Source organism: Seriola lalandi, unplaced genomic scaffold, assembly GCF_002814215.2.
Source record: "Seriola lalandi dorsalis isolate HSWRI2012SDOR001 ecotype SW California unplaced genomic scaffold, Sedor1 jcf7180002054945, whole genome shotgun sequence".
Taxonomy (NCBI): domain Eukaryota; kingdom Metazoa; phylum Chordata; class Actinopteri; order Carangiformes; family Carangidae; genus Seriola; species Seriola lalandi.
In genome coordinates this window covers 3,137,728-3,165,483 of record NW_019525496.1, presented here as the reverse complement: position 1 = coordinate 3,165,483, position 27,756 = coordinate 3,137,728, and the positions used below count along the sequence as shown (strand labels likewise).

The following is a 27,756-nucleotide window of genomic DNA, read 5'->3' as shown; positions in this document are numbered from 1 at the left end:
TGAATTTGTGTATAAAAACAAAACACTTTATTACAATTAGGCTGAAAAAACCCAATGAAAACACGACTACTTTACAAGTACAAATGTTTTTGTTGATATTTACAGTTTTTTTTTCTTTGACATCAATAAAAAAAGACAATTTATGAGAAAACACAAAATACTAAAGTACATGTTTACAGTGTATTTGCTGCAATAAAAAACAAATGACTAAAGGAACGTGCATTATTCTCCATTCAGTATCTATAGACAACAAGGGAATTAGACATAAAAGGGACTATTTATGAATACACTTATTCTAATGGACAGCTCATTCTCCAATGCAGAACAACCCATAAGCCTCAGCCTCATATCTGTTGAGTAAAATAATAATCATCGCTTTGAGGGCATGTTGTGTCTGTCATTTGTTGGATTGGTAGCCACAGTAGCTATGGGGAAAATTTTTTAGTCGTGGTAATTTGAAGAAGCATTCCACATTTCATGAATCAAATTAACAACTGAAGTAGCATTGTTGATTCATTAATGAAAAATTATAGATCTCACCAGAATTATGGGCAGAGGTGCAGTGACTGATCTGCCAAAACAGTTTAGCTATGATAACTGAAAATGGTCAAATGTGTTATGTTGAGTTATGCTCAGGTAAAGATGAAAGGTTTGGTGTGGTTAAGAATGTGGCAGGATGTCTGGCTCTGCCCTCAGCTGTTGTGGGATCCATAAGAATGCTTCAGCACAACTTTACTGTTACATCTGTACTGCAGGAAAACACTTTCCTTAATCCAGTTTGATTAGTGTGGCTCTCCTAGCTGTTGCCTCCACTGGGCTTGGCAGGAGTTTTGGCTCTGATACCCCCCTGGCGAGCTTGACCCTTGGTGGGCTGCTGGGGCTGAGCGGGCTGCTGAACTGGGGACTCGGCAGCAGAGGGTGCCGCTGGCTGCTGGGCGGGGCTGTGAGGAGGCGGCGTCTGGATCTGGGGTGAGGCGGCAGCAGTCACCACCTGCTGCTGGATGATCTTCTGCTGGACCTGGACCTGGGCTGTTGCCGTCCCAGCGGGAATCATCTGCACCTGAGCAGGAGCTGATGTGGCTGCCTGCGTCAGAGTCACAGTCTGAGGCTGGGCCTGGATCTGAAGGGAAACAACACAAACAAAACATTGATATCCTGTTTCAAACGTTTCATGTGAAATATTCAACTGCATTTAAAAGCTTTATTGTGCTTTCACAAAGAGCTCTTGATGAATTATAAATTGACAAAAAAATTTCCTAATCCTTTAGCCCACTCTCCTCAGGCAGGTACTTCCACATCTAAAGGCCCACAGTGGCGTTTAATCTTAAACCTAGAATAGAAAGACTCTGCCTGAGGATGTGAGGCTTATGCGGAGGTGAAGTCTATGAAACGGCTTAGGGACAGAGTTAACCACATGTTCAAGTGATCAGCTATACAGAAAATACTTTCAGGAGCATTGCTCAGCCTAAAACCCTACCTGAGAAGACACGATTTGTTGCATATTGCCCACGGTTGGTTGTTGCTGCACTATTTGTGTGTGCTTAGCCACCTGATAAGAGAAGTAAACAAGAAAATCTCATATCAATACACAAGTCCATTGATTATGTGCAAATATTTCCTTTGCAATAGTTACTGCCGCTGATGGTGTACCGGGATTTGTTGGGTTCCCGTGGGTTTCTGAGCCTGGGGGATGGATGTAGTAAAGAACTGGGTCTTGATCCCTGGTTGGAGTTGGGTGGTGGTAGTGTAGGTCATCTTCTGCTGCTGCGGCTGGGCTGGCTGGGCTGCTTGCACTGTCACCTGCTGGGTCCCAATCTAAGGGAAATACAGGTAATACAGTAACTCAATTCACTTTATTTTCCTAATATGATTATTATTTCTCAAGAATATATATAATATAACAAAACAATATGAGAATAACAATACACCACGACGGTAAACACACCTGATGAATGTACATGTATAAAATTATATATTGTTGCATCTGTTGTGGACAGACACTGACATCATACTCCTAATAATGATCAGTTGTTAACATATGAAAATCCAGTGTCTGTTGGTGTGGTACATTTACCTTCTGCTGTACAGTGGTCTGTCCTTGCTGTGGCTGCCCTGCTTTCTGCTGGGCTGCGGCTGCTGCCTGAACTGCTGCCTGTTGCTGCTGCTGCTTCTTCATCTGAAGAAGCTGCTGGACCTGCATCTGGGGGAAGGATGGCGTCAGCACAGGCCCGCCTGATGGAGGAGAAAAAACATGACATATTGGAACATAAAGTCATAGGTTTAGGATAATGATAACAGCATATTTTGTCATAGTAACAGGATGTCACAAAAAGTACATCCAACACAGATGATAAAGACGCAAACAACAACAAATACTGTTGCTTATTTTGATTTGTGTGTTCACCGTCAAAGAGACCTATTAAGAATTTAAACACACCTGTTTTCTGGGCCTGACTAAGAGCCATACTAATGCCTGCTACGGTGACTGGCAGTGTAGTGACACCAGCTGATGAGACCACAGCTGGCACAGAGACCACAGGAGGCTTGGTGAGGGTCACCTGGGCTGTCTGTCCTGCCTGGGCCTGAATCTGGCCCTGAGTGGGCATTCGAGTCTGTAAAGGGACATGAAAAGAGGAACGAAGAGGACGAAGATGTACGGAGGACAATGTTATGCATGGTAGACAAAAATACAAAATGTTTGTCAATAACATGCTACTTCCTCATTTCCTCTGACATTGTTATACATCAGCAATAACCTAAGATTTATATCTGTAGGTAGACTGTTCATTAAAACATACAATTTTTCAATAAGTTCCACACTTTCTTCTCAGTGGTGCAGATTCTGTATTTATGTGAAATAAAATTATCTTTTTTCAGAATCTTACCAGTCTGGCCACCTGCACGGTGGTGCCGGTCAGCACAGCTCCAGGTCTGGTTGCTGCCACAGCTGCTAGTTGTGGATTGGCCTGAGCGGCCTGTGCAGGCTGCACCTGGGCGGCCTGCTGGGCCCCTGCAGCCTGTTGGCCCTGAGCTACTGCTGCAACTGCTGCAGCTACCTGCTGCTGCTGCTGCTGCAGCTGCAACTTATGCTTGTGCATCTTCAACAACTCCTAGAAACACACAGATTACCCGTTAAAGATATGTTAAGTACACACTCGTTGTTATAATAACCCTTACATGATTTCTCTGCACCAACTTTCTAACAAAGAACATCTCAGTTACAGCTGCTAATATGTCAGATGTAACCAACATTTTTGTCCTGACTGTGTTAAGTCGCTGGTGGTGGTGTACCTGGGATTTGGGTCCAGCTTTGATCTGTGAGGAAGCAGCCTGCTGTTGCTGTTGTTGTTGCTGCTGTTGTTGGTGCTGCTGCAGCTGTTGCTGTCGGAGCATCTGTAGGTGGGCCGGAGTGAGAGGCTTTCCTTGTGGCAATTGCATACCTGTGGCTGGATAGGGGACAGATAAGTCAGATCTGTAAAACAGCAATGAGTACTTGAGGGTCGTCTTATCAGAGAAAGGCCTGTGCTCAGATCAGTACCTGGTGTGACCTGAGTGACCAGTGGGCGAGTCTGTGATTGCACCGGGCTCAGGGTGGTAGAAACTACTGCAGATGCCGTCACTGGGGTAACAGCTCGAACACCCTGCCCTGTAGCTATTGCTACCACTTCAGCAGGGGCAGCAGCAGCCGTAACGGCCCTCTGTTGTGCATGAACCACAGCTCCAGCTGCACCTGCAGGCTGGACCAACAACAATAACAGTCACACAATGAGCAAAGGCTCCAACACTTGCAATGATCACCCTGTCTACAGGGTGCAGTGGGTGTGCGTTCTGTTTCACGCCATTTCAAAGGCTATTTGCATCATGAATTCCTGTTAGTCAGTAGGTGGCTGAGTTCAGCCAGAGCAGCAGTGATAAATGAGCATGACTCACAGACAGGGTGCCTGGTATGACTGAAGATGCCAGGCGTTTGTTGGCCTGGAAGGGACTTGGAGGAACTCCAGCCACTGTGTTCACAATCACATTCCCCCCGACAGCGGCTGGAAGAAACAAAGAAATGAATTAACTACTGGAATAACAACAGCTCTGTAATGTGAACCATGAGTGTTTACGTACCAGCCTGGATGGTTGTGCCCACAGTGACATTTTTTATAGCTCCAGCCTGAAAAACATGTTTAAGAGCCGTCACTATGTACAGTAGCTTCTTTTGAATATCACTATGTGTAGATGCATATTGATGGAGGACATTTTGATTCTCACCAGAACAGCTGCATTAGGCACGGCAGCAGCTCCAGCCACAGTGGCAGCCTGAGGGACCTGAGCCTGAGCTGCAGCAGGAGCCTGGGCCTGGCCGGGTGTAGCCTGGGTCTGGGGAGCTCCGGCCTGCTGCTGCTGGGCCAACTGCTGAGCCTTCTGCTGCTCTGCAAGGGCCTGCAAATACAATGCACAAAATCAAAACACAAATGCACACTGCAGCACCTTTGGATCTGACAGTGACGGAACAAAAAGCAGGTGCTCCTGATTTATGTTTCTACCGACCCTGAGGAAGAACAGGGCAAGTCGATACGTGTTGGTCTTGTTTTTAACCTTTTAGTCTTGGTTTTTAACTTTTGTACATTAAAAACCGATGCGCATGGACTCTTTGGGAAGATCCATTCCTTTTATTGTACACAGTACATGTCAGCACACAGATTGGGAGATACCAGCATAAATATACTTGAATGGAACAGTTGCAGTGTGAGAGAAACTGTTTATACCTTGGCGTAACAGAAGTATGCAGGTTGTCACTCTAAGTGAAGACTACAACAGATTTCTCTGATTAGCTGTGTAAACACTCAAACCAAACACTATCTTTGTTTGTTGAAATAAGACCTGCATACTCCAAGCACGGCATAGCACATGGTTAAACATACACATTTGCAAGCAGTTGTTGGCACACTGCCGACAATCACCTTTTTCTCCTTGGCAATCCTTTCAGCACGCTGAGATGCCACCTGAATGGGAGGTAGGGGCTTGTCATAGCTGATGCCACTGAGGAGAAGAAAAACAGATGTTAGAATTTTCTCTTTATTTCTAGATTTAAATGAGGTTTAGATGGCATTAGCACAGAAATGGCAACATTAAACACACCTTTCTGCCAAGACTGATGCATGTTTAGGATTCTTCTGGAATGGATTCATGCCGAGCCTGTAAATAGTGTAAATTAATTGTATAATAATTTCATTTTTGTTAAGATAGAAAATCATGTTACTGCCGTGCAATAACACAATGATTCATGCACATTTTCAAGATCAACCAAGGATCACATTGTACTGAATTACTCAACGGTTTTACACTGTTTTGTAAATTTCCTGTTTGGGTGTTGGCTCCTTGACAAGACTTACACATTCATTGTAAACAGACAATCAGCAGAGTGCTTACAATGGTTTGATTGGTGGGCTCCTCTTGCTGGCGATGATCTTCATGAGTTCGAAGCGGCTGTTGTACAGCTGAATATGAGTGGCATTGTCATCCTGTGTGTAGATCTGACAGGTCCTTAGAGGACGACTGTTCTTAGACTGTGTACACACGTACATGATGCAAAGAAAACACAGAACAAAAGTGAGGCCAGGAAATCACAGCAAAGAAAAGTTTATCAAATACAAAGACCAGGATAAGCTACCTTGTATATACTCTTGGTTTTCTTCTTGGGGTTTGCCTCGTATACCAACTGAAAAAAGTTTTAAGAATTGGTTTAGACAAAAAGAACAAGGTAAGTAAGCTACTTTAACAGCAAAAGCAGGATGACTCTGTGTTCATTACCTTGCCCTCCTCTCTGGGAATGATCACATTCTCGTAGCGGTTGCGACACTGTTTGGGCGAGCGATAGATTCGGCTGCAGGAGTTCACCACATCACTCACCAGATCCCAGTTAGGAGTGTGAGCAGGGGACACAATTGTCAGGTTCAGCGGCAACTCCAGCAGCTGCTTTACAGCCTGTCAGACACAAAAGTGAAATATTTGGATGCTGAATATCGTATGACTTCACCAAGTTACATGCAGTTCAATAGATTTATTAATCTCTGTTAATACAAGTTGGAAGGGCACTGTATAGTACCTGAAGCAGAGCCCAGTCCTCACTGATGAGCCACTCTGGGTTGTCCTGACCGGCCTCCATGGCAGGTTTAACCAGTGAGGGTAAGGGTTTGGCAAAGGGTGCCTGCTGCTTGAGGGAGAAGTTCTTTTTCTGGTCCTTGCCCTCGCGTCGAACTTTCAACATGCTGGCCTTTTCGAAAAGGGAACGTGGAGGAATGACTGTCTCCCCATGGCCCTTCTTCTTCTTTCTGGCTGCTGCTGAGCAAACGCAGTTGAGTAAGGACAGAGATACCAAACAAACAGCATGTATTTATTCTTAGAAATCCTTTTCAAACTCTGTTCCTTAAAATACACACTGACTCCACGACTCACACCAACAATTCCTTGTGTAAAAGCAGAAAAAAATACTACTTAGAGCAACAATAAACAGTCTCAATACAGTAGATGTACATGTAACTAAATATGTAACCACAGCCAGGGCAGGACTAGCATATTGTTGTACAACAGAGTTAATGAAGCACTTAATGAGAAATTTTCTCTCACATGAGGGGTCCATCTTGAGTCTCTTGTGCTCCTTGCGGATATAGATAGGGGGCAGCTTGGACTCTGGCATTGGTGTGGTGTCATACATCAGCATCATTACAGAGTCGATGTAAATGTCATTGTCATCCTGTGGTGGTGTGGGAGGAGTCCAAAGCTGTGCCAGAAGACAGAGCAGGACGTTATGATGTGCCTCAAAACAAATAAATCAGGAACAGGATAGGGAAGGTCCAAATTCTGCACAAACCCATATTTTTCCAGTTACATCACATTTGCTGTCTTACCGGCATGATTTCTGTATGGCCATCCTCTGCATCAAATACATACTCCTGTTGAAGCGCAGAGAAAAGGTTCATGTCAACAACAGTGTGACATAGTCCACACACCACTTCTTGTTTCATTAGCAGAGATCTCAATGACCACCCACCATGTTGTAGGCATCCTCTCTGGTGTAGGTGAAGAGATCTTCATCTCCCTCCATAATCTGCCGCTCCTCCTCCTCCTCCTTCAGCTTCTGCAGCTGCTGCAGCTCCCAGCCTCTCTTAGAGCACTCCAACCGCTCCTGAGGAAAATAAACACACAGCATTAATCAATCTGTCAAATTTATCAAAGAACAAATTGTACACTGAAATGCCAACATAGAGCTGAAATGATTAGTCAATTAATGGACTGATTTCCACATCTAAACAAAATAAAATATAAATATACAGCCCAAATAGTCAAAAATGTTTCTTTGGTTACATTACAGTTTCACTTACTTTGAGAGCAGTTTCATCATCACTGATGTGGAGGTACTCAAGGTAATGCAGGGCATACCTTTCGATTGGTGTGAGCTGTTTGAGGGAAAAGTAAATGCAGATATTATCTCAGCATTTAATTTTATTCTAATTTATTTGTTGTATTTGTGCTTTTCTGCCTCCATCAGCTCCCAAACATATATAGAAAAGGTGAAGCTACCTGTTCCATGACAGCATTTAGCTCCTCTATCTGAGCAGGCTCTTCTTTAGTTTGGCTCTCTGACTCCTGGTTTTCTGCTGACTCTTTGCCTGCTAACTCCTCATCCTCATGCTGCCGCTGCTCCTTCTCTTCTGGCGGGGCATCCAGATTTATACTGTGGAGAGCCTGGATGTAGGGTCTGGCCACTCTGGGAGAAATGGCTTCAGAGGCCGATGGCTCCTGGTGAAGAACCACAAACTCCTCGACCTTCTCCCCTGATCCTGCCTCCACTTCAAACAGATCCTGGATTGTCCGCTAGAAACACACAATATCAGATCAGTTGCTTTATATCCCAGGTTGAATAAAACTATAGTAATGGGTCTTGATTCCACAGGTGGCGAAAATGACATAATTGATTCAAGCGCGAAAGTTTTCATAGTTTGAATAAATGTAACTTTAAACATTTTGAAAGGATGGAGGTGTGTAGAGTTTCTGAAACTCCAAGACAAGACCACAGTGAGTTAATCTTACTTGTGTGAGGAAAGCCAAGGTGTAGTCAGTACCCTGGGCAGCCACCTCTCTGATCAGGTCCTTGGTGCCGTTCTTCAGCAACTTCTCTTCAATGGAGTTCCCACTCTCCAACCTGGGTAACACACAAAAAGTAACTAATTGTAGTTCCAAAGTGCTTCAGTAATGTTTAGATAGATAAATGACTTTATTTATCGACGGGGTAAATTAAAATGTCATAGCAGTTGAGTTAAAATACAATAAAATACAGTAAAATTCAAGACAAAAGACAAAAATACACAGGATTCAACTATACAATAAAAATGAGAGATGAATAAATATAAATGAATTATAGTAAATGTATATGGACCAAAGTGCGAGGGAGTGAGTGCAAGGGTGTGTGGATAAAATCAGAGAGATGCATTATAGTCCGATTGCAATAGGCAGGAATGACTTCCTATAACGTTCCCTAACACAGAGGGGTTGTGTGAGTCTGTTGCTGAATGTGCCCTTTAGTTTGTTCAGGAGTAAAAGTTATATCTCATGTTTTACCTGGGATACAAAAATAACATACCAAAAGTAATTTATTACTACTAGTAAAATACAAAATCAGATTCCCCTGTATTAATAATATCACCTGTATATGTGTATATCCTTGGAACGTCCAATTTTGTCACACCACTCCTGTGTGCGGGCATCCATGCTGGGATTGAGGTCTGTGTCATAGAAGATGATGGTGTCTGCATCAAACACAGTCCCAACTGCGGAGCAGCAGCGATTGGTCAGGATGCTGCAGAACACCTGCCTGTTCCTGTTAAACTTCTTCATACTCTCCTGCAGGGAAACAACACCAAGCGTTTGAACACACTGGAACCAAGGCCAAGAAATTTATTTAATTCTTTTTTGTTTGCTTATCTCAGCTGTTTGTAGCAAACTGTTTTTTCAACTTTTTCCCTTGTACATTATCAGTACATTATCTTCTTCTTAATTTAGATGGAATAGTTAAATTCCCCACAGGCCTACTGCAGTTTCAACTTCTCTTTATTATCCATTTTGATGTGACTGCCGTGGCCAATTAGTTGTCTGCATCTTCATTTTCTTACAGCAACACCAGGTCTAATTAAGTGACCCAGAAACATAAAGGATTACATAATATACAATAGATGAAACAAAATCAGGGCAGGATCATGTAAAATTTCAATCTGATAGTTAAAGCAGAGAAAGAACCCTTACACTTAAGTATGCAGCTTCAAATAGAAAAGACTTAAACCAATGACCCCAGACTGACTAACTAATGTCTGCATCTCTTAAGGCCCCAGAAGGAACAGAGTCCAGCAGGGAGGGAAGAGAGCAAGACAGTTAATTCCCTGTTGAGCCAGAACTGGCACTGGGAGGTCCTGTTGTTAGACAGGGAGGAACACAAACGTATTGATCTATGGTCTATGAAAGAGTAAAAACTTCAATCTAAAATGAGTGTACCAGTCCATACCAGTTTACTTTAACGCTGACTGATGACTGAAGGTAAGGCTATGACATGTGACCTATTCTTGGGTCTCAAATGACTTTGTTGTCATATAACATAACAAAACACTTGACCTTCGTGTTTGCTAGACAAAGAATAAAGAGTCTTAAGAACTTCCTTTAGAGGAAGAAAGATAGATAATCTAAATACACTCTTGTCAGTCATAGCACATGCTTGCCTACTACAGGACAACTGCTATAACTAGCTCCTGCGCTCTATGACAAGCTCATATTATATTTATCATTTCCAGTGTCACAACGGCACATTTTTGATGTTGGTAACACTGACTTTATTGAATCTAAGAGGGTTGAAGTATGGCATGCCATAACCAATATAAATGTTGTTGATTTTACCTGTCGTTCATCAGCAGTGAAGCTTTCATCAAGCCGCACATAAGTGAGCTTCCTGTAATCTAGGAAGGCCTCCAAGATGTCTAGCATCTTCACCATCTGAGTAAAGATGAGGACACGGCGGCTCTCTGACCTAAGCTTCTGCAACAGAATGGCAAGAGCTTCCAGTTTACCTTTGGAAAAGAGAAATAACAAAAGTTATTATGTTTCGGTGAGATTACCTCAGTTACAGGTTTATTTTAGTTGTATAGTAACAGTTACTATGTTTCCCACAATAGGAGCAGGACAGCCATTTTGCAAATTAACAGGTGAATTTTGCTCTGTAACTGCAGCAGCATTTTTATTTTATTTTTTTTTTACTCTTTACCTTGAACAAGAATACTGTCTGAGTATGGAAAATGTCAGCACTGTTTCTTTTAAATTATACTTAAATATTGTGAACACACGTCTCTGTATTTACTGTGCCTTGAAGATGGTTGTGTATGAAGAGTGAATTCTTCTCTTTCTGAAGAAAGGAATACTAAGCAAAATGTGGAATGAGATTCTCTAGGCAGAAGGATTAAAGTGGTGCTTTTCTTACATGCAATAAACAATTGTGTTTCGCGAATTATGTCTTAGTTATTCATACATGTTTTTGATTAAATGCAGCTTGCTGCAGTTAAAAAAATATCCAAAAATGTGATGGGCTAACCTGAGTCCATCTGCATTAGCTTTAGGTCAGGAAAATGTAAGAGACGCCTGGATGCCAAGTGGTGGATGTCAGCACTGTGGGGAGCAGAGGCCTCTTGTAGCCGACAACGAAGAGACTTCTGCTCAAGGCTGTAGGGAACAGGGGGATTGGCTGCATACAGGTGAGGAGGTGGTGCGACAGCTGGAGGCACCACACATACCAGCCTAAAAGATGACAATAGTAGCCATAGTCATTAGTTGGATTAAGAAATAAAACATATGCAATTTTATTTTGATAAAACCCTCTTAAGTAAGTGGTTATTTTCTTTTACAAAATTATGGTAGAGATTGTGTTTATTCTTAATACAGCATAAAAAGTGTTTAACCAAACCAATCACTTCTAACAATGTGGGTAGTAAGTGACCATAACCACAATGCATGAATGTATATGGTATTTTCTGTTGGTTTAAAACAACGTGCAGTGTAGAATAGAGGGGACTGAAGTACCTCTTGATAAGGCTGTTGGCAGCCTCTAGGCGGTCTTCCACAGAGAGCAGAGTGGACTGCAGTGTAGAGGTGGTAGCCACACAGGTTCTCTGAGCCCTGAAGCAGCTCTCTCTGCCCACCCACCTCCAGCCTCCAGCTGTCAGGGCAGACTGACCAGGCTCTGAGCTCAAAGTGCATGCCTGCAGCAGGTCTGACCCATACAACACTCTGCGGCTGCAGCGTCGCTCATTTGCTTCAAACAGGCGGCTCAAACGCTCCTTCAGCTGCTGAGTCTTTTCCTCTGAAGACTCCTGAACATTAAGGTGAGAGATGGACCGCAATTAAAAAAAAAAAAAAAATTCAGTCTGCATGCTGTAAAATGCTTCGATAATGAAAATGTTCATTATTAAGTAATGTACTTACTTGAGAACCAGCATGAGCTGCAGTAGTGAGCTTGGTGGGGGCTGATGTGGCATTTGTAGTCACACCTGATGCTTAAAAAAAACAGACCAGGGTTATTGTGAATGTCAGTATCAGTTCTATTGTAAAGGAAAAGAGGTTTAATAATGGGGACAAAGAAGCATTTTATGTCCCACAAGAATATATTAACTTAAGTGTTATAATTATGAATTGGTACAGGATGATGAGACTCAATTACTGATTTAGAGAGTTAATCAGAGATAATAATGCAATATCTGCACTGTGAGTGAGTCACCTTGTTGGGCTGTTGTCATGGCAGGATGAGGTGTGCCAGGTGAAGATGAGGCATTGGAGGCAGGAACAGCTTGCGGTATTGTTTGCATTACCATGGATCCCTGGGGCCTGATGATCTGCTGCCCTGGAGCTGACACAATCTGCAGAATGTTTCCTAAATACATGACACAAAGCAACCAATATCAGCAGTGCCCTCTCAAAACCTAACAATAGTAAGAATGGTATTAAAGACCCACTTGGGGGTTTAAATAAACAAATAATGCAAATGCAAAAATGCAAAATAAAAGCAACTATCATGCTCTTAGAAAGTTTTGCAGATTTAATATTAGATGGAAAGGAAAAAACAACTGTACATCAGACAACAATAAAACTGAAATTTTTTAACTGTAGTCAAGATATATTTCATTCTTTAGGGGATTTGTCATTTAGGATGTATTGAAAGGGGATAACAGAAAGACAGGAAACATAGGGAGAGAGGAGGATGTCATGAAAAAAGTTCCCCTGCCAGAATCAAACCAGGGATACTGCAATTACAAGTGTAAGGCTACCAGGACGCTTCTGATGCCTTGAAAACTTGTAGATTAGAATTCATAATTTGATATAAATGTCTAAAAACGAATACAACCTATGTGATACTTCTCAAAAAGCAGGTGAATTACATGGAAATGTCCAACTGACACAATGGAAAGAATGAAGAGAAAAAGTATGACAATGGGATATACATTACCGAGTGTACCTTGGAGCTGCAAGGGCTGTCCAGTTGTGAGCTGGCGGAGCTGGCTGGGGGACAAAGTGAACTTGTTGCCCTGAAACTGCAGAGTGACAGGAGTCTCTGGCTGCGAGATACGATTCTGACTGCCCGCTATATTGGCCAACTGGGCAATCTTCACCACATCTCCACCTTTAAAAGGGAAGGAAGAGCAGACACTTGGTCAGTTAGCATTAAAATGGTCAACTGAAATAACTCGCATTTTCACAATAACAAAAACAATGTACTTTGCATCAGTTAGTTAAAGGGTGAAAAAAAGACAAACATGCAGAACCAGGGTGGATTAATCAGTGGAATGAGCACAGCTGCCCTCCACAACAGAACAATAGCAGCTCCTACTTTTACAAACCCTGAAGGGGAAAGAAAACAGGTATACGGGCAGTCCTCAGGTGAGACAGAGAGCCTGAAACACACACATACAAATGGCACTGCACTTGACTGCCTTTTCAAACCAACACACTGCTCACCATGAAGAATGTGAAGGGATTGGTGCAAAAAATTATATTCTGTCAATTCAGTCTTCAAAAAGTATCTATCATTACATTTATATTTTTTCATAATTTTCCTTTATATTAATTTTTGAATAATGGTTTTAACCTTTTCAGCCATTTCACTTTCTATTTATGTTTAAAATTTACAGAGACCACCAGCTATTACAGACAAATTATTTGACAATTTTTGCGCACAAATTAGTAAAAGTGATGACAACACATTGTGCTGTTTAAATACAGTGACAATACACACAATTAAAGTCTTCAGGCTATCACAATATCGTTCAAGTGTACTTCACATATGGACATACTTTGGATTGTGATTGTTAAACAACACCATTATTTTTGACAGCCCATTATAGATTGTTTCTGTTAATTCATAAAAACAAGTTACTAATTGAATAAAGTTATTTACAAAGTCCAAATGGGTAATTAGTGGGCACAAGATATTAGTGTGCATCAATCATTATGTTATATTTAAAACCTGTTTACTTTGAAGTAATCTTGAGATTCATATTCAGAGTGTTTCAGCAATCTTGCTTCCAAGCCACAAATTTATATTCAAATACTGTGTGTTGTTATTGAAAAGGTTTCTCTGTTCACATTTGAGGGAGAAAGGGTTGGCAAAATTGTGGGACCATTTCCACATGCTTTAAAGTGTTGCTCAAAACCAGAGTGAAATCATAACATTAGCCAAAAAAAAAAAAAAGAAAAAAAAAAGTGAAACAACCAAAGCTTTGGGATTTCTTCCTGCAGCTGGGCTGATGCAAGAGACAAAAGAATATTAGTACACTGGGGAAAAAAGGATTAAAAGAAGAGGGGGCATAATAATCAAGTTAAATAGTGTTGTGATGTGTAATGTAACATAAGTGGGTTGTTCATAGTGTACATGCAGGTTTTGAGAAAGAAACCGGGGAATGCCGAGGCTGTGGAGATGCTGCTGATATGGCTGATATTGTACAGATACAAATTATGGGTCCTTTCTTTTTTTTTCTTTTTTTTAACTATGAGATGTATAGCTACTGATACATGGCATCTCTGCCATAACCAAAATTGCTGCACCACAGTGCCATTGAGTCTATGTACAAAACCATTTTTCTGGAGAAGTAAAGACTGAACACATATCAGCAGTGCCCCAAGTAAAGGCCTCAGTGTAGAGCAGCCTGTACTGTTGTGCCAGAGGTGGAGGGGAAATGCTGAGAGTGAGGGGAGGGGAGGCCACTTACTAGGCAACCGTGCCTGGGCCTGGGATGTAAGAACCAGCCTCTGGGACAGTAAGCTGGGCTGGATGGCATGGCTGGGGGCTAGAGCTGGCCTGGGGACCTGTGCTAATCCAGGCTGGTTGATGGGAGCTATGGATCCCACAACTGGGCCAGCTAAGGTCGGGCCCAAGGCCACAGGGGCAGCCCCCAACACATGCTGCCCAATGCCACTGTTCCCAGAGGAGGCTACAGTGGAGGCGGCAGTGTTGCTGCTGCTGCTGACAGGAAGGGTAGTCTGGGCTCTCTGAGTAGCCGTTCCAACCGCTGTGAAGTACAAGGCAATGGGGTATGGCACTACATGTTAGGGGTAACCTGATATTCAGTCAAATCATCAGTATGATAAAACAGTTTTCTCTGTATATTCACTCAGCAGTGGTGGGCCAACACAGCAAGCAGGGTCTGGGATGTTATTGATTAATCACAGATAGATCAATCACTTCTAGTATTTTGATTGATGAAAAAATAATAACCTGCCAATGAACAAAGTTGGTGCGACAGTAATTGTGTATGTATGGAACCCAAGTTCCGTCTTTGTGGGTGTTTTCAGTGGCGATCAAATTTAACCCAACAGTTTTTTGGAGACAAGTTGACTATGACTGTTGTCACTGAGGATCAAGGCTAGGAGTCTCTAAATGACATAGTAGTCACTAAAGACAAAGACCTAGGGCATGGGAAGCTGTAGTTTTGTTGCAATAAAAGCCTTACATTTAGACTTACCCTAATGGCTGTGCTGCCATGAGGGGAAAATGTGCACAGCCCACCATTGCTGCATGGAAGTACAAATGTACACATATGAAACCTCTGTGACCTGTGAAACTTGTCAGTAAAGCTGTCCCAAACCTCTCCATAAAGTTTTAGTTGTAGGAGGAGGACCTGACCTGTGCATACATTTATACACATTGTATATGTTTCTAAAATGTGCTACAAATACTGGCGACAACAATTCATGGTAGAATGGGCACAGCGTAATTGAGTTTTTTTTTTACGCATGACAGTCAGATTCATTTAAACCCAAAACAGTGTCACAATCATGCAGCATAACATCGCATAATGCACACATCACAGGGTTAAAACTAGTATAAGCACACACAGTAATGGCATCAACAAAATGCCTATGAGTGGTTAATTTGTCTTTTAAAGTCTGATGTTAGATGACACCATCTGGAATCCCTTAGCTACTGTCAAAACAAAACTTTACTGGTTACTGTCCCTGAAATGGTCTTACCATGAGAAGTGGCTGTAGTAGTTGCAGTAGTGACAGGGGACTTGCCCCTGCTCTGGGCTGACTGGCTGGTGGTGGATACAGGTGCACTAGTAGTAGCAGGGGAGCTAGGTGGACGCTGGCCTGCTGTGCTTGTGATGGCAGCCAGGCGACCTTCTGGCTTTGTTCCATACTGCACTGCCTGGAACAATCTAATCGCAAAGAAAAATTATCACGTTATCTCAATGTCAGAACATCAATATTACAATATCAGGCTTGCATTTTAGCAATTTGAAAATGCCAGAAAATCTCTACATCAATCATGTCATGTTACTTGGATTTTTGCAGACTGTATTACTGACCTCATGGGTTTTATCGGGCATTGTTTGGGTCGTGGTGGTGGATCTGGACCCGTGTAGATCTCCTCTATGAGCTGCTGAGTGACCTTCAGTTTGGGTACCACCTCTTCAGTTTGATACCGAGTCAGTGTGTTCTCATTATTGATCAGATTAAATATGGACATGTTTGCAATCTAGGAGGATAATGAGATAAAAGACAACAGCAACAGAAATGGATCAGTGCAGATTTCTGATGAACATTTTCTTTTTTTTTCTTTTTTTTTACTAATAACAACATCTAAGCAAAACGCACATGCACTCGATCCAAAATTAAGACGAAGGAACCGTATAATATTTGGGTCTCAAACAAGAAGCGACATGCAAACAAATAGAACATAAAAGGACTAGAAAGGACAGTGTATTGAACCTCAAAGAAAACCAGTATTACTTTTATTATCAATTAGTGGATCAATTTTTAATTCAATCAACCACTCAGCCTTAAAAAAGTAAAAGAAAAAGAGAAGACTAACGCCAGGGTTGCCAGAGCCCAAAATGATGTCTTAATGTTTTCTATTTTGTCCATCCAATGATCCTAATGACCCATTGTACATACAGACAGGTAACAGATTAAAGAAAAAACAGAGTCTTAGTAAAGTAGTGGGCCGTCATGTGCCATCAGAACAGCTTCAATGCTCCTTTGCATTGATTCTACTAGTCACTGTAAGTCTATTGGAGGGATGAACACCATTCTTCCTAAAGATATTCCCTCATTTGGTGTTTTGATGATGGTAGAGGAGAGTGCAAAAATCAACTAGGTGTACATTTGGGTTGATATCTGGTGATTGCATGATTCAAATCATTTTCATACTCATCAAACCATTCAGTGACGCCTCATACCCTATGGAGGGGGGCATTCCCATCCCATTATCTCCACTCATTTGTCAAGTTTTTCCTTTAACTTGTCACCAGTTTGTATCTCATAATCATGAAAGTAATTAAACAGAGAAAGGCAGGAATATCTTTACATTTCAGCAGCAACCAAAACCTTTGTATTTGTACTCCTTTTTTGTACATATTACTAAATCAATTATTCAGTTAAAAAATGGCCAGCCATTAAGTTTCTGTTAATCAACAGATTTATCTTTTTTGTACTCATATTCAGGGCATTTGCAAACTACATTGTGAGCACATAATTTTTGAGTTTAGACAGTTAAACAGGGTTAGCAAACAACCTTGGTGCACATCAGCAATTCAAAGCACAAGCATATACCTTGGACGGGTCATTCTGAAGAGCTCCCAGCACCAGTGATGGGACATTGTATTGCAGAGAGGAGCAGAAGTAGGAGCTGCTGGTCTCTCTGGGCGCCACCAGCTCAGGGTGGTTACATACTCGCTGTAACTGCATCAAGACCTGAAGCACGCTGACAAAATGGCCTGTCTTCAGTGCTTCCTGAGCTCTATGGGAGCACACGCAAACAGAAGACATGATTATGAAAAACAGTTCACAACAAAAGACAGAAGCAACAAATATTCCTACACATTACTCAGTGCCCGTAAGTAAGAGCCCCCTTACTTTGATAACTCAATGTGACTAAGCATTTGGAGCAAATATCTCACCCTGGTTGAGTGAGGATATCCTCATAAAGGCTCTTCTGTCTACTGGAGAGACGGCACTTTAGGATGTGCTCATATTTCTTGGGCAGCTGTTTTTCCACATCCCTTTTGGAGCGTCTCAGGATGAAAGGCTGGATCATCTATAGTTAAGAATGAGACCATTTCATATCTAATATGCATTTGATGATCGCTTGTGAAGCAAATAAATCATGTTTATGAATTTGAATGTGTTGTAATGTTTAAAATTTAATAGACAGAGGAGTTTGCTGGTGCTATACCCACCCTGTGCAGGCGAATGACCAGTTTGTGGCAGTAGTCCTGGTTCTGGTCTGTGCCTGCCTTAACAGGAAAGTCAGAGTAGGGCCTGGTGATTCCTGGCAAAAGGAAGTGGATCATGGTCCACAGCTCCTTTAGAGTATTCTGTAGAGGAGTGTTGATAAGGAGAATCCTCTGCTCACTGGAAGATATAAAAGCATCATGTCAGAATATTAAAAGGGAAAGACAAAAATGCCTGATATGAAAATGATATCATCAGTGAAATTTTTCACACATATGCACATGCATACACTCCCCAAGTGCTGTGATCAGGAACGCACAAAAGCATGTTACCAATGATCCACTTTACAGATTACAAATAAATAAAAAACTTCTTGAGCAACTTAAATTAATACAATATTTAATCACCCAGCTCACCTTCTGAGGGCAAAGACTGTTTCCCAGTGTTTCTCAGTCATGTTTTTTATGAGCTGCACTTCATCCAGGACCAGGTGCCTCCACCTTCTCCTAAGAAAATGGCTCTGGTCTTTCATCAGCAACTTGTAGGATGTCACACATACATGGAAGCTGTTGGCTTCCCCCCACCACTGTAGATCAGTGATCAGATGATATGTCATTTAAAAAAATGGCCTCCTATATTGATAATGTCATCACTATGAGTTGTTTAAATACAGCAAAAAGTACCATTCGCTTAGATCTGCGCTCCCTTCTGTTGCCAAGGTACAGGAGAATCTTAAGGCCAGGGCACCAGCGTTTGAATTCCACCTCCCAACTTAGCAACTTGGATGTCCTTACTACAATAAGGTGGGGTCCCCAGATACCTGTGGAGAAAAATATTCAATATTAAATAAAACAGAAATATTCACTATTTAAAAAACAAATCACATATATCTTTGGGCAGAGGCATACCCTCTTGGCCAGCTAAGTGGGCCATGTAAGCCACTGTCTGTACAGTCTTGCCAAGACCCGTCTCATCGGCCAGAATGCCATTGAGGTGTTTCTTGTGAAGGTTCACCAGCCAGTCCACACCAATTTGTTGATACTCTCGCAGCGACCCATGCAGTAGAAAAGGAGCTGCACTGCGGGTCTAATAAATAAAAGGACAGTTAAAAAATAATAAAAGGCATCTTTATCGTTTATGTTTCTGTGAATGTGTGTGTTTCTTACTGTGGAAGTGGTCCTGAAGCTGCCCCTGGGCAGGATGAGCTCTGTGGCAGCTGCCACTTCAGCTATGTCTCTGGCAGGCTTCCCATCAGCGTCACAGGAAGTGGTTTTGTCAGCACCACGGTGCTGGTCCACACTAAGCAGAGAGTCAATCATCACTGCTTCAGGTGGACTCCCAGTAGGAGTCTCCATTTCTGGAAAATAACAAATATCTACTATTTTAGAGTCACATTACTCACAATCATTACGTAAAATGGGTATGAGGATGAACATGACAATGTCATTTTTCAATTACAAATGTACCTTCAGCCTCTTCCATGTCATCCTCATCACTATTAGGACTAGGCTTAGGCCACTGAAATCCGTCAACATAGGCACCAGCATACTGCTTCATCAAAGCATCTAGAGGCATCTCAGCTAGAAACCAAATAAAAAAGCATTTGAGTGACGTATACAGACGCAAAGACAAGTAATTCTGGTACTTGTGAGGTATGTCCAACTGAGCAGCAAAAACTTTATGGTTTTTATGTTTTGTATTCATTCGTAACTTGATGATATATGTATGTAATGATATATTTCCAAGAATACTTTGACAGTATAAATACCAAATGTCTTTAGCTCATTAATTCATAATTCACCTTTATGAGCAACAGTAGGCTATATCAAGTTTGTCCACAACCATGTGTAACATTATAACTTACATAACATAATGTATATGTTACATTGACTAACACAATATATATATATATATATATATATATATATATATATAGTCTCTGTATAACAATCTTAATTTTTGATAAGGTTATTGCTGGCAAAATCTGAGTGTTACACACTACTCTTAGTCATACAGAGCATCAGTACATGCTGTGTACTAAAGCATATTGCACAGCCGTATAACAGGTTATGAAAAAAATTGATACCACAAAAGCCTTGTTTACTGATAAGCTGAATATACTGTACATTGTGAACAAGGGAATATCATACAAATGGTGTTGGGAATAAACCTGGATCTCTTCCTTAATTCCGCTTTTACACATATGCATAGAAAGAGAAGAAAAGAAAATAAGTACCATCTTTGGCAAGGTCAACCAATTCTGTTTTGTGATCTGCTTCCCCCTCCATGGCTTCCTGTTCCTCTATGGTGCTCTCTTCATCTGGGACTGAAGGAAAAGAAAAATAATTGTTCAAATTAATGAATTAATTTATAATTAATGAATTCATAATTTTGCAATTGTGGACTCTTTCAAGATTGATGCTACGTTTCTTTCCTCATATGAGCCTATATAGTATGACACATACCATCTTCATCAACCAAGGACAAACTTGATTTTCTTTTTCTTGTTGATGTGGCCTCCTATAAAAAGAAAGAAAAACATATCAAAAGATATATCTAAAACGCAATATTCATTTCATTTCATTTTATTCATTGGTGTATCAGTGCAGCCCTTACCTGTTTATCAGCGTTCTCTCCCGCTAACTGACCAAGTGCTGTAACACAAGTAATTTAAGTTCAATAGAGAATCAAAATCTGTTTATTGCGAATGTATGAGAAAGTGAAAACTTATCATATACAGCAAATACGTTGTGTTTTATTTTTTGGTAGTTGCTCAGTGGGACGTACCTTTGCCTGAGGCTTTTTGTAAGCTGAGTGCTTTGAGCCTCTTCTCATAAATTTCAAACTGAAGTTTAATTTCCACAACCTGACAGAAAAATACATCATTTGGACTGGCAAAAAACAAATTATGACATGGTTTCATAATCAAGAATGGAAAACATCTAAATAAACATACCTGCTCAATGTTTGACCAGAAGAATTCCACCTCCCGGGCAATTGTGCTGGCAATGTTACGAAGATGAATTTCCCTTTCTTTCTTTGCCCTCTCTTCACTTTTCTTCTGCTCTTGATGGTAACGGGCACATGTGCGAACAAGCTGTAACAGAGACACATGAGACAATTTTGCTTTCAACAAGACATCAGTTGTGACTTGTCCTTTTGTTGTGCTGATGTGTAATTTCATATTTCTCTCTGAATTATTCCATCTCAGCCATACCTTCTTAGCAGCAGCCTCTTTCCACCTTCTCTCCTGGGCAAAGTCAGCTGCCATCCACTGCATCTCTTCCAGGAGGTAGTCCCAGTGGGACTTTGGACGCGAGGCTTCCACAAGCTTGGGGAGTCTACTGGCTGACCACTGGCCCTCCTTCCTTAGTTCAGAGATGCGTTGATGCACTTGACTCTCCTGAGAAATAAAAACATGCAACATCAAAAAAGACATCAAAAATGTCCTTGTTTTAGTTGCTCCAGTTAGAGATAGGGTGTCATTGGGCATTGTCAATAACATTATGTCAATTATTCCTCTTTGTCAAATTTCATGAGAAGTACTTATGATAAGTAAAAAGTATACATATTTGCTTTCTTTAGTACATAAGTGTATTTACGGCATTTAAAAGACACTGAATCTATTCATGCCAAAGGTTTTCATTAATTTGCAGACATCTGTTTACAAACTAAGTGTGCTTAGGGAACTCACCAGTTTGGCTTGCTCAACTTGCTTATCCTGAGAACCCTCCTGTGAGGACTGCATGGTCGCACTTTGACCAAAACCACCAATTTTGACTGTGGATATTCCATTGGTTCCAGTCAGTTTGGACTGGGTGCTTGGATTGATGTTAGAGCCAAGAGGACGGAGAGGACTTGCAGTATGGGGGGTTGTAACAGAGTTGGTAGTAGAGAGGGGAGCAGAAGACATGGATGTCATGGTTACTGAGTTGGTCATAATCCTCTGAACTGGCTGGTTCGACTCTGTACCTGGGCGAGCAAGCGCCACAGTCTATATAGAAGAGAGGAAAAAAAGTATTACTAAAAAGGACAAATTGTAATATCACCATTCAGTCACAAATACACATGAAAACTGCATTTATATGTTTTCATATAGACTGACCGCTTGTCCTGACTGTAATATGGCCTGGGATTGTTGCTGCTGAGGCTGCAACTGAAGATGAAGACCTGGCTGCATCTGTTGCTGTAGTTGGGCCTGGAGCTGTGTGTGCGGGTTTACTGTAGCCATGACAGGCCCACCTGCCTGCACCTTCACCTGTGCCTGAAGCTGACCACCAGGCTGAGCTGTATTCTCCACCAACTGAGCCTGCTGAGAGAGTGTCATGGGCAGGCCTGCCATAGGGAGGGCACCTTGGGGCAACCTGCCAGGCAGCTGGGGAGGAGGGGTGTGCAGGCTGGCTGCATTCTGCACTGGAGGTCCTTTGGATGGGTCATATTGTTGCTGGTTCTGCTTCTGTCCTGCAATCTGGACCGCTTGAGGAGTAGGCGGCATCCCGCCTGTACACATAGTAATCAAAGTATAGGACACACAAAGGGGTGGTATAGAAAGCAACACAAAGAAAGATACTATAAATCAAGTTGTCAATATTGTCATCTCAAGTGAAGTGTTTTGTAAATGTCATTTGGTAGCTTTCCCTTAATATATATTTGAGAGACCCCTTTAAACAAGTTACATATTTTGAAGCAAATAAGTAGAGAATGAAATAGTACTTTTACATTTTAAATGACTTGAATGTTTGAGCTTCAGCTATTAGAGCTCCTCAGAACCTTGCCTTTAATGAACTAGATGTACTGTATGAATCAAACAGTGGTACACTACTTTCTGATGATCAGAGCGGAAACTAATGAAACTCATACAGCAAAATGATTACAGAAGAAATGAAATCAATGTGAGAATCTACATGTCTCTCAAATAAAACACTACTTTGATTAATGCAAAACCAAAACATTGCATTTCAAATGTTGAGAGAACGTGGTTAAAAACATCAAAAATTATACATGCAATAAGAAAGGTTTTTAGAGAGGAAAATAGAAATGTTACAAAGGAAAATGAAAAAAAAGAACTTCTAAAAGTAAAGAGACAGGGAGAAGAAAGGGGAAATAAAAATACAGAGCGGACACTGACAAAAACACCATATGTTTGGCATGCATGAAGCGATGTCATTCTAGCGGTAACCAAGGCATCTGGATGCCTCACATAGCACAGAGATGAGCAAAAGGACACACATGGGGTCTTGCAGACAGCAGGCATGAGCGGAGCTGTGCACACTAAAGCAGCGCCTGCCTTACCTCCCTGCACGTCACACCACCTTGCCTAGACGCCATCAACACCTGGCCCTGACACACCCACACCACCACAATCGCAAAAACCTGTGCCGTGAACACAACTCCTCCACATGATTCCCCTCCTACTTAGACTGAGGGAAAGAAGCCAAGTCAGAACAAAATGCCATGAAATAACATGGAAGAAAATCAACTAAATGTGAACATGAGATAAATAAAGACACTCTTGAAGATGTAACGTATGAAATAAAGACTGATGATTTTGAATCCCTGTTGATGATGCAAGGACGGACAATCGGACGAAGAGACGTGAAGGAATGATGATGGGAAACCAAAAGGAAGCATGACACGTGGATTCATAAAATGGGAAAACAAGCAAAACCCATTGGAAAGTGAATTTATTCACACTTTCTGTGATCCACCTCCAAATTAGATGAAAATCCATCAGCACGGGAAGGTCTGTCCAAACAAAGACGACTAACAGGAACAAACTTCAGAAAAGAAGAGATGGATAACGACGGGTGATCAATAGTAAAACAAAAAAGGAAAATCATAAGACATGGCATCTTCCCATTGAGTGGCTACTCTTCTTCAGACTTGGATTGTCTTCTTCCCCATTTATCCTGATAGAGAGAGCTGGTGCTGGTACAGCTAAGCCTGAACTTCCTGTGGACTGCTGAGAAATCCAGCAGATGGATGAAGATCTGTTTGTTGATGCTGCTTGGAGTTTTTTTTTTATAGAAGATGAATGTTGTGATTCACTTTTTAAAATCTCCTTAGTTTGAGGAAGGGAACACGTCCAGCAGCATCGAACAGAACACAGAACGGCCTGGTAGTAGCACTCCTACCTTGCGCAGTTGGCATAAGCTGCTGGAGTGGAACGCCAGGTGATCCTAAAGGAGCTACACCAGGATGCTGGAAAATCAGCCCATGGCGACCAACGTCAATCCGGGACCTCTTAGCCTGATCTGGGATTTAAAACACACAATACCCTCATAACGCAAAAAAAAAGCACTCGGCACAGAGCAATGACCTTCTGAAGACCTTACAGGTCACCTCGCCTTCCTCGGGTTAAGACTTCAACACAGAGCGCTAGTAGAGGATGCCAAATATCTAAAAGCAGAAGCAATTAGAGGGAGAAAAGAAAACAAACAGAAAACAAAGCAAACGGGGAGGAAACAAAGCAACATAAGAGAGACAGGAGTCTACGATCCTTGCCCTACCTGCTTGCACCATAGCTTGTTGCCTCTTAAAGGCATCCATGTCTCCAGGATTTGTAATGGTGCCAGCAGCAGCCCCTTGATGTCCCTGTAAAAACAACCTCTCACGAAATTATTGAGGGATTTTCTCTTACACAACATTTTCAATTGAATTTTTAAAAATAGCTATAGATAATTTAAACGTAATTAGTGCTTAGAACAAGTGTTGCTTCTATCACCTGAAACTGCTGCTGGGTAGAGAATGCTGCAGAAACATTGGGAGGAAGCTGTGTTGCTATGGCAACTGGTGTCACTGCTTGGCCATCCTTTCCAGTAACAACCTTTACCTGAAAAAGACACAAACTTTAGAGAGGCACAATATCCATTGAATGAAATTAATGTAAAGTACTGTAATTGTAAAACGCCTACTGGATCTCACACTATGAGCCAGCTTGTGTAATACCTCATCATTAATGACCTCAGACTGTTCTTCTTCTTCCTCTTCATCTTCGAGGTCCAAGTCATTCTGTCTCAAGTAAGTATACAAAGGAACACAGGGCTTCTTCTTAAAAGCTAGATAGTCCATCATGTTCCCTTGGAGGTGCTGCAGAAAGAAAAGCTCAATCAGGTATTCTTTGAACACTTCCTTGAGACTCTCCATCTTCTTGTTGTGGTGCTCCAAGCACTGTTTTCTCAGCTGGGCAATCTCTGGAGTAGAAGGAGCAATTTCCTCTAACTTCTTCAGAACTTGTTTCTTCACAGTGCCCACAGCCATGCTGGTGGGTGCAAGAGGATTGTTGGAAATCCCTTGGGGTGGACTAGTGAGAGATGGGCTAGATGGTGGAATGGAGGAGGGTATACTGAAAGTTGCTGTGGCAGTGGAACCAGGAACCACACTCTGTGCCGTCTTCTCAAATATCATAGGGCGTGCCAGCTGTCCTTGAATGATACTGCTGATCTGTGGAGGTAGGTTGGAAGTGGTGATGTGACCAGGGCTGCCCAGAGTAGGGAGGGCAGTGCCAGTGGCCACAGGACTTTGAGGTCCGAGGTGGTGGATGGTGCCTCCGGTCTGTGAGTGAGGCTGAGAGAGCCGGCGTTCCCTCACAGAGCCTGGTGCCCCTGCAGGGGCCAGCTGTACCTGGCCAGGTGTGGCTGGGGCAATCTGGGCCAGTCCTGTCCCCTCCTGGTAAACAAAGTGGCCACTTCCTGATGGACTGCCTAAACTGATTTGTCGCACTAACATACCAGCTTCAACAAATCGTGTTGGACTCTGTCCACACACACCCAGAGCTGTTGCAGGTGCTCCTGGCCTTGTAACACCTTGAAGAGGGACTGGGCTGTGCTGGGTGGGACTTTGGGGTTGCATGGGCTGGGGCACAGGTGAGGTGACCTGGATGTAGGAGGATGGAGCATGCTCAAACCTCCACTGAGGTGTAGTATGCTGGAAGCCAGGGGATGCTGGGTTCTGGATGGGGAGCGGGGTTAGGGTGATCTGCTGGTTACCAGTCACCATCTGTCCCACATTTTGTAATGTGATGTTCATATTCTGGCCAGTGACTGGGCTACGACTCATGATTATCTGATAATTGGGTGACTGGGGGGCTGAAGGGCTGGCAGCAGTGGAAAATGTGGTCACAGGAGATTGAGGGTGGTTAACTGTAGCTTGCTGCTGCGTAGCTGCCATGTTTGGCTGCTGCTGCTGCTCCTCCGCTTCAGACCCACTGACAGACTTGGATCTCTGGAGCTGTCGTTGCATATTCTGTGATCCACTTCCATGGTGCATTGCGTGACACTGTTATTATGTCTAAACACAATAATCTGTGAAAAGGGCAAATCAAAGAACACTAATAAGTGATTTTTAACTATTGAATATGACCCAAAAATGTTCAGAAGGTTTTTTCTAGTAGGTCATCCAAGCATTGCAAACACTAGTAACATATATACCACCTGGTCCCAGATTTCAAATATCTTAATGAATTGTACTTTTAAGCAGGGGTCTCAATAAAACAGTGTAAACAAATCATATAAATTTGAAAACTGTCAGATATTCCTTTAATATCTCTGGGTCTATTGGATCATTGTCTGTAGTGCAACTGTTTGCAGGGCTGCTTTGTCGTAATATTTGATTTTATATTCGATATTCCATAATCTTCAGATTTTTACATCATTGTGATAATGTAAATGGTAATTGTGTTATTCCATGATTTGTCAGTTATACAATTTACTGTCTGGCTATTATATCTACAAACAATTTCTCAATTGATATTCACAAAAAAATGTACTACGCCACAGCGTATATATATATATATTTTGACTTACTCACTTTCCACCATAAAACTAATTTCTTGAATCCTGGTAAACATAGCCCATTTTAAATACACACATGCAGGGGTAATAGAAATATAGAGGGCAGCTGATTGGCAGTACACCTGACAGCTGTTACATCTACATATTAAAATGTGCTCATTAGGTACACAGATGATGTCTTAATGGCAAAAACGCAAGGGTGATTACCTTTAAGCTTATAACATACTTGCAAGCAGTCAGAGGTTTCAAAAGTAAATCTAAATATATCTACAACCCATCTTTAAATCTGTGTGCAAGTTTAAGCGAGCATAAAATAATTAACAATCAATAATACCTATCTAGACTGTGCAGCAATAGAAATGTTATGGTTGTTGTAATTTACCGGTGTGAGTCACCCAAAGCCAACCTGCATTTTAAACAAAGGTAATATATCGTTACTCGTACTGATAATTGTGATTTGTACAGTTACTGTCGGCAGGTATCAGTAAATTACAGCGTTAAGAAATTCTCGAGTTTTATGTAGTCTACAGTTAATTATTAGTCAATACTGACATTAAATTTACAAATAAAATGACCTACAAAACTATGTTTTCTGGGTAGTCGCTTACATTTTCATTGTTTGTCACGACGTTAACGTTAGCTCCCACTTTCAGTACCGCTCCGGGGCGTAACGTAAGCTAACGCTAGCTAGCTAAAAGCATTTCAATGAGACATAAAATCGCAGTTGTCAGAATAAACAAGTAGGTTAAGATTTGGGTAATGAATATACTGAAAATACATTGCTAATATTACACTATAAACATTTGCAATGATGTTGTCTGTGCTATTTCAGCAATTACAACGACTTTTGCTACGGGACGCGTGCTAGCTAAGGCTAATGATGTTAGCTTGTTACTGCTAGTAGGCCAGCTGCCAATCAATAAATACATTTTATCACCTCAACAATGTTACTTACAGGGAATGGGGCTTCTGTAGTAGTTTCATAAATCCTATGTCATATTTACAATAAGTCACATGCTGTAACAAATGTTATTGCGCGAAAAAATAAAATATCGATATTGCTAGCGGCTAGTCAATGTTTTGGAGCTAATTTCATTCAGCAACATGGCGACCGCGGCAACCTTTAGGGTAACCCGGATGTCATTCTGTCTCCAGGAAGCGGTAACACCATGAGACGATGACGTTACCTAAAATGGATTATCCGACGAATTTTAGT

The 27,756-nt window shown here is 41.7% G+C and overlaps 1 protein-coding gene across 6 annotated transcripts; it reads right to left on the bottom strand.

Annotated features, from left to right (window-relative positions):
• Positions 1–27,662, bottom strand: ep400 (E1A binding protein p400). 6 transcript variants are annotated; one of them, XM_087170303.1, is made up of 54 exons: positions 27,496–27,662; positions 24,697–26,051; positions 24,473–24,580; positions 24,258–24,342; positions 23,883–24,002; positions 21,854–22,248; positions 21,443–21,742; positions 20,966–21,151; positions 20,705–20,845; positions 20,536–20,614; positions 20,365–20,402; positions 20,214–20,268; positions 19,985–20,074; positions 19,215–19,328; positions 18,915–19,105; positions 18,657–18,834; positions 18,432–18,568; positions 18,165–18,334; positions 17,754–17,928; positions 17,475–17,611; positions 17,128–17,314; positions 15,882–16,051; positions 15,544–15,731; positions 14,283–14,582; positions 12,524–12,697; positions 11,798–11,950; positions 11,506–11,576; positions 11,104–11,393; positions 10,619–10,821; positions 9,931–10,100; positions 8,693–8,889; positions 8,080–8,191; positions 7,570–7,863; positions 7,371–7,445; positions 7,040–7,174; positions 6,897–6,941; positions 6,616–6,769; positions 6,095–6,330; positions 5,800–5,973; positions 5,660–5,707; positions 5,419–5,555; positions 5,128–5,184; positions 4,950–5,028; positions 4,258–4,428; positions 4,114–4,159; positions 3,931–4,037; positions 3,539–3,737; positions 3,292–3,446; positions 2,886–3,110; positions 2,438–2,612; positions 2,075–2,232; positions 1,651–1,815; positions 1,478–1,549; positions 1–1,120 (listed from the first exon to the last, which is right to left on the bottom strand). In XM_087170303.1, exons 2-54 carry the CDS (start codon positions 26,014–26,016, stop codon positions 797–799), a joined length of 9,465 nt encoding a protein of 3,154 aa, XP_087026429.1. In that variant the 5' UTR covers positions 26,017–26,051; positions 27,496–27,662; the 3' UTR covers positions 1–796. The 6 variants fall into 6 exon arrangements, with proteins under 6 accessions (XP_087026429.1, XP_023249629.1, XP_087026425.1 ...); XM_023393861.2 differs by lacking the exon at positions 23,883–24,002; XM_087170299.1 differs by lacking the exon at positions 23,883–24,002 and having other exon boundaries at positions 6,095–6,327.
• Between the last annotated feature and the right edge of the window lie 94 nt (positions 27,663–27,756).

Bases quoted from the DNA above. Each gene is read 5' to 3' on its own strand.
- ep400 (XM_087170303.1), bottom strand. From the start codon at position 26,016: ATGCACCATGGAAGTGGATCACAGAATATGCAACGACAGCTCCAGAGA. The intron at 7,175-7,370 runs GTAAGTGAAACT...TATTTTCCTCAG, and splicing joins ATGATGAAACTGCTCTCAAA to GAGCGGTTGGAGTGCTCTAA. The intron at 3,738-3,930 runs GTGAGTCATGCT...TTGTTGGTCCAG, and splicing joins TCATACCAGGCACCCTGTCT to CCTGCAGGTGCAGCTGGAGC.